Raw genomic sequence first — 19,739 nt, 5'->3', positions numbered from 1 at the left:
CTAGGTAAATTTAACAGTGACTTACCTAGCATTCGCTAGCTAGGGTTAGGTAATTGTCATTTTATAATTCACACTCTGGAAAGTTGTATATGTGAATTCACATGTATATTGTCGATACGTAAAATTTACTTTAAAATACTTAGGCTTAAAACAAATACTGTGTCCCCACATAAAATAATAATAATAATCAAGGAAAAAAAAAAAACTTTGACTATACAATTCTACAAAGCTCTGGAGCACTGTGCGGAGAAACCCAGAAAAAAACATGTCCGGTGCAGTGGTAAGAAACATCCTTTAATGATTTAACTCAAGATAGTTGAGGCGTGAACACGGCAGAGATAAATGAAGTTTATAGTTTCACACAAGGGGCAGTCATCATTAGAGGGCACCTCTTCCAACTGAACCCTCGAATAGCGAGCGTCCTGCTAAACCACTGCGCACATGCTAGCGAAGGCCACAGTCAGACAATGTGAATTAAATACTTTAATCCACTGCACTCTACGTCAGTCTGGTTCAAGATGTGACAGGACCTCACAAGACATGTCTCACCGAGAGGTCAGAAAACACGTCCAAGTCCTCAGAGTTCTGAGAGGCACTGAAACACGAGTTGCGTGATTTGAATAACTGGCATTGGGCGCTGTGTGTGGAACACCAGTTATATACAGCAACTGCAACTACAAGCACATGAGAGTTCATTTAATCCATGAAAACATACTGCAGGGTACTAGGGTACAGTAAATACATGAAGACACGCTGCAGGCAAAGCCTCAAATACTCAGATTTATAGCAATAAATGTCTTTGTTTTAATGTCCATTCCTGTACTTTGACTGGATTTAAGAGGATAAGTTCACTTCTTTTTTCTTTTACCATCCACTATTAAAATACTGTTAGCAATTAAGCTTCTGAGTGTTCCACATGCTTTTGACAAATTATTTTTCATTATTATTATTTTTAGGAATAAATAAATGAGGAAATGTGGCAGGCACCACAGAAGTTACAAAAATCCAGCATATGCTGAAAATAGCAACAAAATAATGCTAACAACCTAGCTTGTACGATCCGCTAGGGTAAGCTATGTGCACTTTTTGCTAATATCCCAATTTATATGAAGTTATTTTAGAAGTAAAGCATGAAAGATTGTTTGCAAGCATGTATCTATCCTTATGAGTATCAAAAAAGACAAAAAATAACCACCATAAATTGTATGCTATGGTCACATTAACTTCTAACGGCGGCGACACGCAGTTGGCTTTGTTGCTTGATGCCCGCTACATCTCCATAACATGTCTTGTAAATCATGTCAGAGGTCTTATCTGGTTACAAAAACAATGTTTTTAGTGATAGTAGTGCTTATTTCCCCTTAACTTTTACAAAACATATGAGAAATATGTTACATTTGTACAGAAAAGCAGCAGTTTCAGAGCATTTTCTGCCATCTTGGATTGTTTCGTTCAAGTGAACAACCCAGCTGACATTGCGCTGCCAATTCGCTCTGATTGGCAGTCACTGTGTCACGTTGCTCAGTATTTGCATAAAATAGACTTCAGGTCTATTTTGGCCCTGCCAAAGACGTCACTTTGCCTCTGTCACTTGTAGCTAATGTGACCACTATTACCCAACTAGTGTACAGCTGTAGCATTGTTTCCCCCAAATTTTATTTAACAATAAACCACAATGGCAAATATTGATTCTTCAAGTGCACCATGCAGTTTAAAGATAAAAAAAGAAACAAAAAGAAATGTGGTTTGATGTGGTTTGTGTTAATTTAGAGCTCTAGGTACTCCATTAGTACCTATGTATTCCCTCTTGAACAACTTGTAGAAAAAGGGATTTCTCCAATGCAACAAAATTATCAAAGGTGAGTGTAACACTCAGGCTTGATTATGTTGTTTTAATATAAAAGTGAACTTGTCCTTTAACAAACTGTTTACATTTTTCCACCCCTGCATGCATCACGTCCCTTGTAACAGTGGAATACAGTATTAGATAATATGATACAAGTTAGCTAGTTTATTGAATAAGTGAGTGTTTAGGATAGATTGTCACAAATATCAGTTAACCAGAACACACACAGTTTTTTTTTTTTTTACACAGTAGAAGATAATATATATGAGCAGAGACTGCAGCATGTTAAACTTCAAGTATGTAAAAGACATTTGTAGCATCACTGCAAACCTCTCTGGCCTTCTGAGAGTTAATCGTACATTTGTCCTACTTTATTATATGGCTTCAAATCAGTGGCGTTTAATTCTAGAGTATAATTCAACTCTGTTCTACAACTCTGCACAGTGTTATGATTTATTTATTTATTTTTTACTTTTTGTGAATATAAACATTACAATTAGGGTAAGATTCAAGCAAATATCTAAAAATTATCGTACAGTAATTTCACCATAATACTGACATTGCAAGTGACCTGATCTCATCAGTGCACCAGCCCAAACTTTTTTTTTTCTTATTTTTTCTACAGTAGCAGATCAGACACTGCAATGTGAAAAAGGCTATGATCCCTATGTACGCGGTCAGGTACAGTATGTATATTGTACCTCTTGTCATTCGGGTTAATGGCAACCAACGTGTTGCCTGTACACAATAACAAAGTAACTCTGGTGTAAATGATTGCTGTCAGTAATAGGAATGATAAATACATAGCACCATCTTTGTTGAACTTAAGAAATAGAAAAACACAAGAAAAAAAAAAACTTCACATAGAAAATGACCGAATCGCTAGTTTGTGGCTATGCTACGTTTGCGGATGCTACCATTCTTTTTATCAAGCTAGCCTGTCAGCAAGTTTTCAACCTTCGATTTTTATACATGCACTTTGGTTATAATACTTCAAGAAATGTTTTTAATGCTGTTGTTTTGTTTTGTTTTAATTACCAAGAGAAAACAATAAAGCACAAAAATTAGCATCTAATTATCATTACAAACACCGAGGCACTTAGCTAAAATAAAGCTCATACGAGTATCTGCAACAAAAAACTATGTACACATATGTAAAAAGTGTTATAAATAGGTTTTAAACCATAGATACTATATACATCTTTAAACAGACAGTATTGGTTGTTTTGGTTTTGTTTGCAGGTTTACTTTTTTTTTCTTTTTTTTGGTATTAATCCCCCTCATGAGATCTGGATGTGTTAGCCTGGTGGTTCCTGGGGCTGCTGACAATCAGGGGGTTGCTGCAGTTGGGCAGGGGGGTGCTAGGAACACCGGGGTGGAGGGTTGGCTCATTCTCGCTTCCTCAAAATGACGTAGATGAGCCCGCTGATCAGCGCCAAAGGAAAGGCCACCCATGCCAGGATGTAGCAGTACCCAAAGGAGGCTGACGACGGCACCCACTCCGGACTCATCACCGTGTAGATGATGGCACCGCACATCACAAACAGACCTGTCGGGAGGAAAACGAGAGCAGTGAAAAATGGTTCGGGTTTCAGTCTCGTGTCCTGGCTTGAACCCGGGGTCACTGCTTCGCCCTGCAGAGGTGGAACGGCGCCACCTGTTTTACCCACCTCTCGGGCCGACACAGCACGATCTGTGTGCCAGACCCCCACGGTCTTTGTGACATTTCGACTCGAGCGACTGGCAGCACGCCCGATGGCATTCCCATTTGAATGAGTGGGCACCTGGATGCCGGGCAATGTGCTGGCACAGTGTGGAGTGCAAACCGGTATGTTGGAAAGGCCTACCATCAGTGTACACAATGGAGAAGCACTCAAACCAAAGGGCATAAAGTACAACAGACAAGTGGAGCATTTAACCATTAGCAGAGGCTCTTAATTTCATTTTACGCCAGAGAGGACGCAGGAGAAACATCCACCACTGTGTTTTTAATAAGGGAGTGGAATATTGTTAGGGTTAGTCAAATGCAGCTGCCCAGAATTCACTGAAACAAGTCGATTGAAGAGTCAGATGACAGAGTAATGTTTGATTAACTAATTTCTCATTTATTGTCTAAAAATGGAAAACATTGCCTGTTCCTACATTGATCCTACATTATCCTTTGACCTCCACATTAGAAATATTACAAGGACTGCTTTCTTCCACCTGCGAAATATAGCAAAGATTCGTCCCATCCCGTCTATGGCTGAGGCTGAGACCCTCATGTGTTTGTCTCTTTCAGATAGGACTATTGCAATGTTCTAATTTCTGGTTTACCGCAGTCCGGAATTAGGGTTCTCCAACTGGTTCAAGATGCTGCTGCCAGACTTTTGACATGAAGCAGAAGGTTTGACCACATCACACCCATTTGGGCAGCTCTTCACTGGCTTCCTGTCCCAATGAGATCAGATTTTAAGGTTCTGCTACTCGCCTATAAAATTGTTCACACACTGGCACCTGATTAAACCCTACGTACCGGCCTGGGCTCTGCGTTCTCAGGGTGCAGGACTACTTTGTGTCCCTAGGGTGAAATAAAAGTCTATGGGTCATAGAGTTTTCTCTTATCGTGCCCCTGTCCTTTGGAATGATCTCCCTGCATCAATAAAACAGTCAGATTCTGTAGAGACTTTCAAGTCCAGACTTAAGACGCACTTATTTTCCCTTTCGTATGGCTAGCTTACTGGCATAGTATCTTACTACGCTTTTTACTCTTTTAATTCATTTTATTAGGAATTGTTTTTGTAATTTGTGTTGGTAGCATGGCTCAAGCAGAGGGTCACCCCTTTGAGTCTGGTCTGCTTCAGGTTTCTTCCTCAGAGGGAGCTTTTCCTTACCACTGTCGCTTGTGTGATTGCTCTGGGGGTCGGTAAGTTTAGACCTTGCTTGTGTGAAGCACCTTGAGGCAACTTTGTTGTGATTTGGTGCTATATAAAATGAAATAATTTGAAATTGAAATTGTTCCAGTTTCTCAAATGAGGCCGATGGAGTTCTTACATCATTGGTAACTGCATGTTTCCAGACTTGTAGGAAATGATAAACAAGCTCATTTCACGCTACATGTAACTACAACTACACCTGCTCCTAATTTACATGACACATGTGCTGATAAGATTATTCACCGCAACAATCACCAGGTGGCAGAGTGATGCATGGCAAAAGATTCCCTGAAATAAACACAAATATATTCAGCAGGTGGCAGTGTTCAGCAGGTGGCTGACTATATTTTGTAAGCAAAACAAAGTTGCTTTTTGGATTGATCTGATGGATCAAAGTTAATCAATGTCCACTTCCTTTATGCTCATTATATGCCCTTTTCATTTGGTGACTTACAAGATGAGAGTGTTCATTGTTATTGAATTATTGTGTGAACAAACTGAAGAGATCGGACTCATTTATTGTATGTATCTATTCATTCCCTACATTTTGCAGTGTACATGTCAAAGATTATCGTAGCAATTTGGTTTTGAGGCTGTTGGCTTGAAAAAAAATCGGTCCGGTTGTTCTCCGGATTGTACAAATTGTCCATATTTGCGAGATGTGACCTTGGGGCCTAAAAAATGTATTACTTGCTTAAACAAAAATATTTATAAAACATTGACACATTAATGAAAATCATGATAGCTACAGATTTCGATGGTGACACTAATAGTTAATTGTTGGCTTTTTGGAGTTTGAATCCAATTACAGGTGATTGGTTCTCAGATGCCTTGTCGGTGAAGTTGTTTTGAAGTGTAATGAGCAATAAACTCACTGGCAAGGATCTGGAAGGTTCCGGTGAGGAAGAAGCGTCCGCCCTTCTGCAAAGTGAAGAGCTGGCAGAAGAACAGGAAGAGAGACAGGCAGCTGAAGATGATGGACAGGATCATGAGAGCCTGGACCGCCTGAATCCACTCTGTAGAGGAGGAGGGAGAATACGGTCAGTAACTGAGCAACAGTGGTCATTGTTAACCGGTGCAATGTATCACAGTGACATCATGAGAAGATGATATGTCATAAAGTTGCCACAAATCAAAAGGTCATGTGTCTATGAGAAGAACTCAAGAGTGCGACTGACTGCTCTCTCTTAATGTAACGACCTAGCTTTAGCCGTCTCTTCCACTGGGAATGTATAATGGATCCATAAAAATGGAACCTGGATATTGTGTTTCTAAAAGCTCTGCTCAATCACAACAAGAGCTATGACTAAATGTACAATATCGATCATAACCTCTACTCCTCTCAGGCACTCCTCAAAGCCTTTAACCCGTTAAAAACCCGGAGCAATAAACGCCATCTGTGCACGCTAAATATGTGCACGATTGTGCCAAGATGCCGAGAATCCCAACATTTCCACACGGGTCCTGTTTCTAATCTGAGCACTCTCTACTGTATGCTGCCTTACTAACCTCTCAGGCTTCCACAGAACTCAATCATTGAAACCCCTCCATCATCTCATTTAATTTTTCCCTCTCTTCTCTTGGTTTGCAAATTTTCTTAATTGTACCTCCTGTTATTGATGTGTGGGTGTCCTGCCACATGTCCACGTAAGAATCATTTTATCCATATGTTATAATTAAAGCTACAATGTGCAGGATTTAGGGTCATCTAGTGGTGAGGTTGAAGACTGCATTGTGCCATCGCTGGTCATGAGTTCGCTTCCCTTCACATTTCTGCATGATTGGGGGAGGTGATGGTCTAGTGGTTAAGCGTTGGGCTTGAGACCAGAAGATCCTCGGTTCAAATCCCAGCCTGACTGGAAAATCACTAAGGGCCCTTGGGCAAGGTCCTTAATCCTCTGGGGTCTGAGGGCATTTTTTGGACAGTTCACTCGCCTGGCATAAATGTTTTATTATTGCTGTTAACAGCTCTTCCTGCATCCCACAATCAAGTTTTATGTCTTTTTTTCAGGACAACCTGTGCTTTCATAATATATATGCTTTTGTTGTGTTTTATAAGTGTAATAAAGGTTTACAATCAAAAATAAGAACGAAAAAAGTAAAGCGGAAAATAATTTTCCACACACATTTATTCAAAACATACAGCAAACTATAATAAACAAATGTTTTGACACTTTAGAAAGGTAATTTGAGGTCTTGTGTGAAAGACTGTACAATAAAAAGGTTCAAACAATAAACACAAATGCACATTTTGAACAATATATACAAAATGGTCTATGCGAGGAGCGGTCTTCCCCCTCGCTCCATTGATATGGTAAACAGTGCTTTACGTCGAGAAAGCAACAGAGTTATCCAGTAACATTCACATGCAAACTAATGGAGCAATCCTATACACCCTTTATTTGAGCACGTGAGATTGTCATCAGAGGCTGTCCGTCTGCTCCGTCTGCTTTCACTGATCGCTGTGCGTAATGGCGCAGGGTGCATTGGAGCCCAATAGTATATACTCATTGGAGCACCCAGGGGGCTATTCAAACGGGCCAACTAGTAACATATCACTCCTGAAAATGATCTTTGGCTTTTCACGTGAGGTAAATCTGCCCTATGATTGGATTTTGGAAAACCATGTGACGGTGAACCAATTCCGATTAGACACTCACATTGTGCATGTCATCACACAGCTTCTATGAGGAGTACAAAGATGGCTGATGGCTGGCTCGAAAGTCTGCGGAGTTAACGTTTCAGCAAAAAAAAAAGTACATTTCTATCTCATATCTTTAAAAAGTTATTTATAATTTAGTAAAGCTTGGTTTTATGCCTCCTATTGTGATCATCCATTTCACAAAAACAAGGGTTCTCATATTTTTTAGCCTGCACCAGACTGTATTGGGAACAACCGCTGGTTGCTCTTTTTACTGCAGTCTTCTGCCCATGTTACAAAATGCAAAAAAAGAGTAAGTATGACGCTTTTGGGAAACATGGCGGTGCAACATGGCAGCCTCCAGGAGGGGGCCCACTCCCATGTAGATACAAGGACAAATTCTAAGCTATGAAAAACACATCAGTTTATTGCTGTAATTAATTATACACTAATGATGATTATGAACGCTATATTCCTTTTTTGCTAACAAACACACCTAAGTCCAACACACTGTAGCTTTACAGGGCTATTCTATTCTACTACAATCACCCACAATCCAAAAATGTACAGAAATGGGATGAAACGACTCATCTCCTAACAGTCTGGCGTGCAGACCTGGCAACTGGCTAGGTTATAAAGTGCAGACCTGGCAACCTGCCCGAAAACAAAAGAAGCGAGCTGTGCCCTTGGTCAAACATGATCAAAAACTTCAACAAACGCTGCTTCAGCTTCAAATTTGTACCCCGATGGAACACGATCAAACAAGTTTCAAACCGTAGTTACTACAAATACCCAGTTTAAAGAAGTTTGAAAATGACTGACGCCCTTAAGACCACAAATACCCAGACGCTACCACATATGATCAACAATTTAGAGAATCAGGAGGAAATATTTTACAAGATTGACAAAGATGGATCAAGAGGTTACTATGATACTTCAAAATGTGCCCTGATTTGCTATTCGGGATTAAACGGGGCACTCTGTGGAACAGCCTCATTACGGTCAGACGGTATGGCAGCACATGAAAAATAAAGCCAAAATATCTCCATCTCCCCCACAAGTGGCTGGTTGTAGCAGATATCATTTTCCATGCATCCATCCATGCAGTTTGTTGAAACAATTTCTCATATAAAGAATTCAAAATATTTATCAAATAAAGTTCCCTCAGAGCTGTAAATTACACATGTTGTAACAGCTATCTTTAGTTTGATAAATTAGTGGCTCATTTTGAAAGAAGATAAGGACCTCACGCCTAGTTCCGATGCTAACACAGTTTGCAAGTTGCGTTTACATTACTGCAGTAAAACATACTTTGTGTGCATCTTCTCCATTATTTTGAATGTGGTGCATTACACAAGTGGAATCCAACACATATCATAGAGACGCATCACATCAAAAGTTGAGATTTGTTGAACTTCGAATATCCAAATGCTTTGTCCCTTTTACATGTAACTACTGAGTGTAGCGTGGGGCTGTGTGTCTGCTCACAGCAAAGGAGAGGCTGATGCTGGCATGGCAACCAGACAATTCTTAATGTAATTACATGACATCACTGAAGTCAGAGGTCTGCTACATTTGTTAGCCCAGTGAGAGCAGAAGGCTGTTCAGAAAACCTTACTACAATATCACATTGAGTTCCTAAGATGTGGTCATTGGTGTATTTTAGATGATGACCCCCTGATATGACCTTGACCATGGATCTATGGTGTTGACATGGACTGTGTTGTGAGAGGATGGTCCACTGACTTCATCCATCAGGTTTGATTGAACTGCTCTTTGTGTTTCGAAGATATTGCCACAGATGTACTAACAGACTCCACTTTGAGGTGAGACTAATAATGTGTGATTATGCAGAATTGTGCAAAAACACAAGGGTTCATGGAGAAAGGCATTTGATTTGGTTGATTGGGCTGCTCTGTGGGACATCCTGATGATTCTCAATAAGTCGCTGGACAGCTTATATACAGGCATTGAGGATGCTGTGTGCAGTGGAGGCATAGTCTTTGACTTCTTCAAAATGGACCCTGATGTTCATCAGGGATCTGTTCTGGCTTCTACTCTGTTGAATGCTTGCATGGACTAGATGTTGGGGAGAATTGTGACTCTCAGTGGGATTCAAACACCAGACTTCTGGCTCACAAGGTCGGTCAACACTCTACTACAGAGGTCTCAAACTGATTCTACAAAGGGCCATGAGGGTGCAGGGTTTCTTTGCACCCCCCACTCCACCAGGTGATTTCACTGATTAAAACCTGCACCCTCTTAGCCCTTTCTGGAATCAGACTGAGACTAGGTCAGCCAAAGGGAAATCCCCCACTAGCCAAGATAGTAGGAATATATTTCATTCTGGATTTCAGCTTGCTAGATATCTCCACACCAAATTTTTTACCTCATCCCTAGTTCACAGGTGCAGAACCTTCACTTGCAACTATCTGGCCAACTGCCACATCCTGCCAACAACACCACTTTGTAACCAAGTGATATAACTTTGTGGCTCATGGTGGGATTCCAACACCAGACTCCTCGATCATGAGGCCAATTCATGCCCTACCAAGTCAGCCAAATCCCCCATGAGCCATCCTAGTAGGAACAGATTTTTATTTAGTTTTTCTTTTGGCAGTCAGTGTATGTCCTGATTGCGACATGAAGAGATGAATATGGAGTGTAGCTTTATCAGTATGTAATCATTCTGAATCAAGAGTCAGATCCCAGCTTTCAGGGACTTCCTGAAGTCAGCCATGTATTTGTGTTTCATGTGAATAGTGTCAAACTTGATGAATGCTTCTGAGATCAAGAGCCACCTGGCAGAAGTTTATGGAGTCACAAGTTCACTGGACAGAGCCTTTTGGTAATGCTGATACCTTTGCAAGGAAATGAAAGCTCAAGTCTTTAGGGCCCTGGTGCTTCCTGTCTTACCGTATGGCTGTCAGGCTTGGATGCTAACCAGTAACCTAAGGTGATAATTGGATGTCTTTGGTACTAGGTCTCTTTGGGGAATCCTTGGGTACCACTGGGCAAGCAAACACTTGCTTAGGGAGAATCTGATGAGGTGTATTACTTGCATGTTGATGGAACACAACTACAACATTGTGGCCATGTTGCACGTTTATCTCTGCATGATCCTGTATGAAGGTACATCAGTTCTGAAGACCTGCAAAAGGCCTGGGAGCTTGCTCACCAGGGGCTAGGGTGGTTTTAACCTGCTTGGGGAAACGCCAGCTTTCAAATGCTCGTCTGTAATTTCTTAATCCACAGTTAATGTAGTCGAGCTAATGACACGGTCAATGCTAGTTCTGTTTAGCACTACCAAATCTTCTGACGTGGCAAACATCTGCTCAGGCCAATGCCCAACGCACAAAGTGAGACCAAAATAATGTGAAAACACCTGAACTTAGCAGTAAAGCCAGGAGATTTTTATATCAGAGCTGGGGTTTATTCAATTAGCTTGTGTTCCAGCTAGCTAACATGATAGGTTTGTGAATTTTACTCTCACTACCAAATACACAAATGGATCTACTCTTGTGCATCTATTACACAGAATCTGGTCCAGGCACCCATCCTCACTTCATTTTAGCAGCACTTTTGCACACTGAGAGAAACCTGGGGCACTGTTTGAATATAAGTTGGAGGTGTCATATGCAAGCCACACGGTAGGATAATTCACACTTTTTGTTTGTATGTGGATAATTCACATTTTTGTCGTATGTGGAATGCACTTTTTAACACAGTCTTTACCTGGGAATGAGTTGAAAGAAAAGGACATGCGTTTACAACAGTGTAGCACATGTGCACACTTCAGCCTGTGCTGTTACTTAATAAGGACTTTTAAATTAAAAACATAATCAACTTGGCCAAATGAACATGTAATGGACAGCATATTGGATGCTATTTGATGCAGATGAAGAGAGACTGCTGACCCACAGCACTGGTAACACTACAACACACTAAATGTGAGTCCACTTGAGCTTTTTAATCAGGTCTGCATTGTTCTAGTGTACTTTGATTAATGGGGTTTCTTTTATTTAGCATGCTGATTCCAAGAAAAACTAGATATACCTTAATAATAGTAATAATAAAAAAAATGTTTTTTTTTTTTTTTTTGGTTTATTTGTCACATTGGCGTATAAGTTGCAGGACTCCCAAAGTAGATAAAAACTGTGACTTTCACTCCAGACAATTCAGTTCATGTGCAACGTTGGTCATTGCACAATGCCACAGATTCATTGCGTGCACTTCACTGCTATGCATGACATATATACATCTCTGTTTTTGCTTTTTTTGAACATTCCATGGCATCTGTTGTTCATCGACTCACTTACATTACATAATTCAAAGATATGTTGTGGTTTCATGAGTAGCCACTTACAACATGTACAAAAAACCTGCACATAATTTATCACTCCTCACAACCATAATGATTGTTCAGTAATAAGAAGGTATACATTATGTGACATGTTCAGCTAAACCAAATACAGTCTGTAAATACAGTCTGTGAGGTAGATCTGAGCGGAAACAACATCTGTCCACTTCAGTCAGGTCACCAGGACAACACTGACCATTTATCCAGAGCTGAGATTTGGATGGAAAGACGATACCCTCAGCAAACCTATTCACTGCAATAATGTTCGATCTCCATCTCAGAAATGCACACAAAGCAACAATTCGGCTCCACAGTAATGGCTGTGCTTTCTGATTTGGCACAACGATAACGGCATGAGAAATGGGCGACATTTTCCAGCGGTGTTCTACAAATAGCATTCACATATAAATATCGACCGCATATCAGTGCTTTCAGATGAACGCCCATCTCATCCTCCTCCCTTCCTTGGCTGACCAGCAGGAGGAAGAGCGGGACGAAGGATGTTTCTCTGAAGGAGGCTCTGTCCGTCACTGATAAGGACACGTCTCCTATTTGACATTTTGGATGACCACGTTGTGGAATCACACTTTGAAATGTTTCTACTTGAAGCTTTTGCCGCAATTCCTAACCTCCCGCTATGGTGACAATTTCAGCCACCAAGGTGGCGCATCATAAAAATAGCGCAGCTGCACTGTTTATCTCAGTTTGTTTATAAGTGTGGGCAACAGAAGACATTCTTCTTCTCTGACTAATTTTAGCGTGAGTAAATTCACTCAAGTAATTTTCCTGCCTGTAAGGATGTGATGTTTACCTCATGCTCTGCACGTGACCGCTGTGACGCGAGCATGTCTCACCCTGGCGTCGACAAACCATTATTTTTTTGTATCCTAGGAAACATCACAGGGAACTCAAAAATTTCAGTGCAATCCTAAAAATAACTAAGATGACTGCAGATATAATGCATGTCATCAATCCACCAGAAAAAAAGGAAGGATTGGTCAGCAAAATGAAGCTTTTGCGACCCGTGTGAAGAAAGAACACGCCGTTATCTTCCATCTCGTCAAAGCCAAACGCAGACCCGGGCACATGTACTGTCTTAAATAAACACTGTGTGTCAGCGCACTCATGAAAGCAAGTCAAACAAACTGAGCACACCATCGAACTACCTGGCAGGCATACAGGCTGTGCCAGCCTGACAAAGCACACACTGGCTGAGCGCTGTTATTCAAGACAAATGACCTCATCCAAGGCTGCCGTAGCAACAAAACCATCTAACATGAACTTGTTGCTTTGATGTTCACTTTAAAATTGGAAATCTATCAAAGATATACACTATAACTGCAAAAAGATTGGTATATCTTAGCTCTATCGGACAGTTTAATTTACACTTGGGCACTCTCAATGTGCCAGGATCAACGCGGATCCAACTGGCGTCGATTGCAGGCAGGATAACGGACATACGACACTACACTGAGCCCACCGTGCTCGTTGCCATGGTAGTGACATTGTCCTTGTGGACCCGCATAACTGCAATCATCACCAAAAACATTTCCTCCGATCATTTCACAATCTGTGAATGTTGCATGAACGCTAAGCATAGTCTGCTTATACCTTGAGTGGTCACATGTATTTGCATGTTTCTGCTACCTTTGCTAGCCATGAAATGTTGAGAAGAAATTTTCATCATGAGGCTCTAATTTCTTTGCCCCATTTTGCATTCAAGACAGAAGACTACCAGTGGTGGGCACAGTTCTTCTAATCCGCTAACTGCTAATTAGCAAAGCTAATGTTTTCAGTAGCAAATTAGCTTTTCAGATAACTTTGAAAACCATCAGCAGACCAATTAGCTTCCGATAAATTTAGGTCCAATAATTTTTATACAGCTAACATATTTTTGTGGGCATAGTGACTAAAGCTTAACAGTTAAAAACATTTGCTGAGTCTTAAATCAAAGATTTTAGTGTCTGCCTGTTACATGCTTTGTAACAGACAGACAATTATGAGGTATAGCTCTATCCTCTGCAGACAGAGAAGAGCTGACTGCCCAAGAAAAAAAGGAGAAAAAAGGGTAATTTCTCTTCACACCATATAGACTCGCCAACGTATCACCCAAGTCATGCACAGGCAGATAGTTTTAAATTATGGTTAAAATTTTAAACAAACTAATTCCGGACAAGTTAGTGAAATTAACATCACGTCTGTCGTTTTATAAAGTGAAAATAACAGCCATATGTTTTAGTTTTAAAGCAATGCACTAATTTGGAAGGTTTTAGCATTTAGACACACATGCTGCAGTGCATTATGGGTAAATTAGTTTCCTGACAGACATGAGTGGTTAGTTGTTCGGTATAACACACAACTTACTGAAAAGTGTGGTGGGTTTTACAAATAAATCTGTACTTGTAAATATATCATTTTTTCATTTATAAAATACTGAAAGTTATTGGTTTAGCTTGTATCTGTGTGTTGTCCAATTGGCTGCTCCCGTTTTTTGTGTTCAGGGTCGCCACAGCAGATACAACCAGATCTGCATTGATATTTGGCACAAGTACGCTGGATGCCCTTCCTGACGCAACTCCAGTGTTACCTGGAGAAACACACAGCCGCTGGTGTTCCAAAGAGGTCTCCCATCCAAGTACTAACCAGGTCCCGCACTGCTTAACCTCTGAGATCTGACAGGATCAGGCTTACACAGAGCAGTTTAGCTTTTATCTGTAGCTTCCCCTAATTTTTTTTTAGGGGTTTATCAGTTTAGCTTCATAAAAAGATACATTTTCAGTTAGCAGATTAACTGTTATTGAACCTAACCTTTTGGTTAGCTGTGCCCACCACTGATGACTCCTCATCAGACTATGTTACCACTGCAGTGATGGACAGTAGTTGCTCTCATTATGTTGATCTGAACTTCCTTAGCCCCTTAACGCCTGAATTTATATAGCTGTAGATAAAAAAATGTTTTGTGTGTGTTTTTGCCTTTAAGTAGATGGTAAATAATGTTGAGATTATTAATTACACTTTTGCACAAAAAATAAATAGTAATTTTGGTATTTTGGTAATAATTTATGTTATAATAATAATAATAATAATAATAATAATAATAATGGTATGTTGCACATTTGCGACAACAGGCATACTGGTCAACTTGGTATGTTGCATATTTGAGTCAAATATTGAAGCATATATGCGACAATAGGCGTTAAGGGGTTAAGGAGTCACATAGATATGCAAGTACATTTCTACAACATTCTCAAGTCATGAAATATTCTGAGGACATGTCCTTGGTGAGAGTTCAGTTTCTTCTTCCTATATCGCAAACAATACAATCGTCAAATTTTGAGACCTCACTGTCCCTGCCATGACCCGTAAAGATTGCCCTAACCCCAACCACGATGTCTGAAATAGACTCAAGTACCTTCAGTTACTTGGATTTGCAACAATATTTATGCTACTTTATTTAAGTCATCAAGTTTGTGGACTGTTGCTGTGCATTGGTCATAGCCACCTCACCACAGAACTGCCCTGGGTCCTGGATGGCAGCAACCCAGGCAGAAAACTAATACATCCCCATTTCTCAAAATTATCCTTCTCTCTGCTGCATCCAGGTGAAACATGGGCATATCCTTGGCATTCTCCAGCAACTGGGGTCACCAACACTGAGGTACTTTCATGTTGGATCATGCACAATATAGTACCTTAGCAAGCCACAAGCTCTTCTGAGTAAATGTTCTTGGTGATAGCCCTAGTTCTTCTTCCCATATTATAATCAGTGCAAAAGCCAACTTTTGAGACCACACTGTCCTTGAATGTTCGAAGTTGCCTGAACCCCTACCACAATGTCTGAGATAGTCTTAAATACCTCCGGCGGTCAATTGGATTTGCAACAACATTTCTGCTACCTTTGGTAGTCACACGCTATTTTGTATAAATATTGTTAGTGAGATGCCTGTTTCTTTTTCCCATATTACAATCAATGGTACAGTACCATATAAGATCACACTGTCCCCGCCATGACCATCAGAAGGTGCCCTAACCATAATCACAACTTTTGAGAGGTTCTTGGTGGTCAGTTGGCTTTGCAGCATTTATGCTACCTTTGCTACTCACAAACTATTCTATGTAAATATCCTTGGCGAGATTCCCATTTCTTCTACCCATAGCAGAATCAATGCAGAAGTCACCTTGCCAGCCACTCTACACTGCCCCTGTCGTGACCCTCAAATGTTGGCTTAACCTTAATCCATGTAGTGGCCACATGGATTATTGGGGGTGTTTGTTGCAATCTTTACCAGTCATGAATCGTTAAAGGAAATATCTTTAGAGACTCCTATTTCTTCTCCCTATATCACAGTAAGAATGTGTGTCCTGGTTAGACCATGTTGCCTCTGTGAGTATTTGGAATTTTCAGTTAAGCACACTAACAATACCATGTGTGCCTGAATCGCAATGTGTGAATATTTTGCTGTGGTTACAAGGTATTTTTTTTCACATTTGCCACATTTGTTTCAAGGTCTTTCTTCTTATTTTTTTTGCATTGTCACACTTTCACTCCTGACTGACACAAACTCAAACTGGAAGGTTCAGCTTGAAAGGGTTTGGCACCAACCCAGGCTCCCTCAGCCACTCAGCACTGGACAATATACAAATCCTGCTTGGTTTCACATTCATGTCAGTGGCTGACATGTGGTGGCACATGCTTCTTCTGGGAAATGAAAGGTACCTTTTTTTCCTGAAATGCACCCTGTTTTTCACCAAATCAAGGGGAACTGGGGGCCTAAAAATACCCTTTTTTCCAAATACAAGGTGGTTGACACAATTTTAAATGACAAACCTCCTGTCCTGTGCACCAACAGCTTTTACTGTGTATTCGTTTTGTGAATTGTTCTGTAATTTATGTCTGTAGCATGGCCCAAGCAGAGGGTCACCCCTTTGAGTCTGGTCTGCTTGAGGTTTCTTCCTCAGAGGGAGTTTTTCCTTACCACTGCTGCTCTGGGGGTTAGTAAAGTTAGACCTTACTTGTGTGAAGCACCTTGAGGCAACTCTGTTGTGATTTGGCACTATATAAATGAAAATTAATAAATTGAAAATTGATACCTCTTCCCACGAGCAGAGATAAATATGAATTAAATATATATACCTGAGTGTTTCCCTGGGGTGTGTTCCGGGAAGTCTGAGATTCTAAGTAGGCACCTCGCAGAGCATACACCAGGAGGCTGTCCCGGAATATTAGTTTGAAAATTTAACAATCTTTTTGTTATTTCCTGGATGCAATTCCAGAAAAATACCCTTTTATTCAGTTTTCTCAGACCTGTGAAATCCCCTCCAAAAAACACACATTTCTGTGTGAAAATCACAATCAGCTGGCGGCCAATAACATGACGGTTAAATTTCCATACTGTAAATAGTTTTATGTAAATGGCATGGATGACCTTTTCAAAATACGCCAGTACCACACAGCTGCAGGCTTTAAATTATCTGAATGATCCCTGCATCATAACACTGGACCGGATCTGACACTGGGCGTGGCCCGCTATGTTCTGCAAGCGACAGCCCAAGGTCTGCACTTTCAAAGACCAGACAGATCTACAACTTTAAATACTTTGCAGCCCCACCCTGCTTCACACAGCTCCCTACCCATCTCCTGTCACTATGCACTCCCACCACTGATATGGACATCACACCACGACTATTTATACAGCGGCAGCCTATCAGCTGGCCCTTCAGACTGAGCACTGCAGCATTCTCTGCCCTAGATGGCACCAGTGTCCCTGGAGGAGCTGTGACACACCCACACCGAGGTAGTAAATATTGGATTTCAGCAACATTCTCCAAAGTCTACATTTAATATGCAGATGCCTTAAAGTGGTTTCCTCAAAGCAAACAACCTGTTGGATCAGCTGATTCAACACCCTCACAGCAGAAAATGTGTTGGCCAGTGTGTTGTAAATATCTTGTGAGAGAATAATGGCAGTGGCTGTCTGACCTCCAGTTGATGCTGGGTCACACTTGTAAAGTCCATTGGAAAGCAGGGAGCAGTTTTGCCACAGGTCTGAGGTCCCAGTCTCGCCTGTTACCCACACCTGATAGTAAAAAGGCAACTTTATCAGTAAGAATGGTAACAGATTACACATATTCTGAGTTAAACCAAAAGTCTGTACAATAGTTCATGACAAACTGATTAAATTATGCAGATCAGCCACACACACACACACACACACACACAAAACGTTTTTACTTTGCAGCAGTTATACTTGTTTTGCTGTGTTTCCTTCAGGAATAAGCTGTAAAATTGCATATTTTTGAATTTTTTCCTCCCCCCCCAAAAAACGTTTTGCACCTGCCACACGAAATAAAGCATCAACAGTTCTACTCACACTGACAATCGTTGACACAAACAGGAGCACCAGCGCAGCGATGTGCAGTAGGATGATTCCCAGAAGCAGGAGCAGCATCTTTACAGTCGACCTGGACAGCAAATGAGAAGATGAGACAGTTGTCTCTGTCAGTGAGTGCGAGTCTGGGTGTGTCTCTGCAGCAGCACACTCAGCGCGGTGAGCCTTTTATTTTTTTTCTCTCTCTCTCTCTCTCTGTTTTTGAAATAAACGTCATTTCAGATCTGTGCGCGCCGCGGCGTCAAAGTTACTCGATGCGCCAGATGCGGAGAAACGCGTTAAAGGGAAGTTTTCGGAGGAACTGTTATAAAGCTCAAACGCTTGACTGGAGTTTTACTACCCGCAGTTTTTTTTAACATAAGCAGAACTGCGTTAAAAATATTTATTTAGCGTTTTTCTCCCCCGCCGGAATAAAGAGGACTCGTGCGCTTTTACGCACAGACTTCGTGATTCCCGACTTAAAAAAAAAAACGCAATTCATCCAGCTGTGATTTAATAACAACTTTAACTGCAGTTTAGAAAACAATTGGAAAGACATTGCCACATTAATTTATTTACACTTTAAGCACATTTAATTGAAGAATCATATATTTTATGCCCTTCTTGTATGCGCGACTTCACACTCCTGCGTTTCCTTCTTTAATCCATCTGGAAAGATTGAGTTGTGCGGCTCGGTGGCACTTTACCAGAGGTTGAATTGCACTTACTTCGGGCGCTGAGCTTGTATTTCCACACAGAAAGGTTGAGGCTTAGTAGCCAAAAAAGAAAGTTTCCTCAAAAGCGTCCAACAGCGGTAGTCCTTCCGTACGCAAAGTCCCTCTCAGATACATTGATGCCAGGGCTGACGTGCTGTTATAAAGTGTCTCATTATGGAAGAGAAACGCCCTGCGTGCGTCGCTGCGTCATGGAGTGACACCCCTCCAGGATTCCCAATATAGACCCGCCATGCGTAATAGCGCATGAGTTGCCTTTTACTTACATCCGCTGAGGAGGTGATGTTTTCCCTCTGCTTCTGTTGGTATGGTGATATTTCTCACCAAGATTACTCGTAAAGTAATAAACAGTAAGTTTGGTGAAAAGGTTGGGTGTGGCCATGGTTACAAACTTTTTAAAGGTGGGCCTGATGAGCAAGGAAGGGCGAGACAGGAATTCCAAATCACCTTTGACTTAATGGGGCACTCGGTAGAGTGCATTCTTCCATTCTAAAGTGCAACAGGGCTTGAAACCATACATTTAAATCCTCTTGCCTTTTGTATGTTTATTTTTGTTCCCTTTTTAAATGACAAATAGTGGTATAGCAAATAACCAACATGAATGAATTTTAAAGTGGAAAAAAAAAATAAACAATCAATACACAGACCCCTGGATCGATTTAAATGTACTATGAACTGGCAGATGGCTCAATTTTTTTCATTATGAATTGTTGAGTTACGGTGCTAATTACACATTTTTGAGACTGTTGTAAAAGTTCAAAGGTCAGTACGAGGCTCTCGGGATACTGGTCAGAAAAATGTTACCTTTGTGACGTAAAAGTAAAATCATTGTGTCTGATAGTGGTAGGCAGTATAACAACTAAATGCACCTCTAT

General features: G+C 40.8%; 1 protein-coding gene across 1 annotated transcript; it reads right to left on the bottom strand.

The window, feature by feature from the left end:
• Positions 1 to 273: 273 nt before the first annotated feature.
• pmp22b (peripheral myelin protein 22b) lies at positions 274 to 18,992 on the bottom strand. The gene is made up of 5 exons (XM_034193657.1): positions 18,859 to 18,992; positions 18,134 to 18,224; positions 17,743 to 17,839; positions 5,637 to 5,777; positions 274 to 3,395 (listed from the first exon to the last, which is right to left on the bottom strand). Exons 2-5 carry the CDS (start codon positions 18,209 to 18,211, stop codon positions 3,235 to 3,237), a joined length of 477 nt encoding a protein of 158 aa, XP_034049548.1. The 5' UTR covers positions 18,212 to 18,224; positions 18,859 to 18,992; the 3' UTR covers positions 274 to 3,234.
• Between the last annotated feature and the right edge of the window lie 747 nt (positions 18,993 to 19,739).

The sequence above is a fragment of the Thalassophryne amazonica genome, chromosome 18 (genome assembly GCF_902500255.1).
Source record: "Thalassophryne amazonica chromosome 18, fThaAma1.1, whole genome shotgun sequence".
Taxonomy (NCBI): Eukaryota; Metazoa; Chordata; class Actinopteri; order Batrachoidiformes; family Batrachoididae; genus Thalassophryne; species Thalassophryne amazonica.
This window is presented reverse-complemented; position numbering and strand designations above follow the sequence as displayed.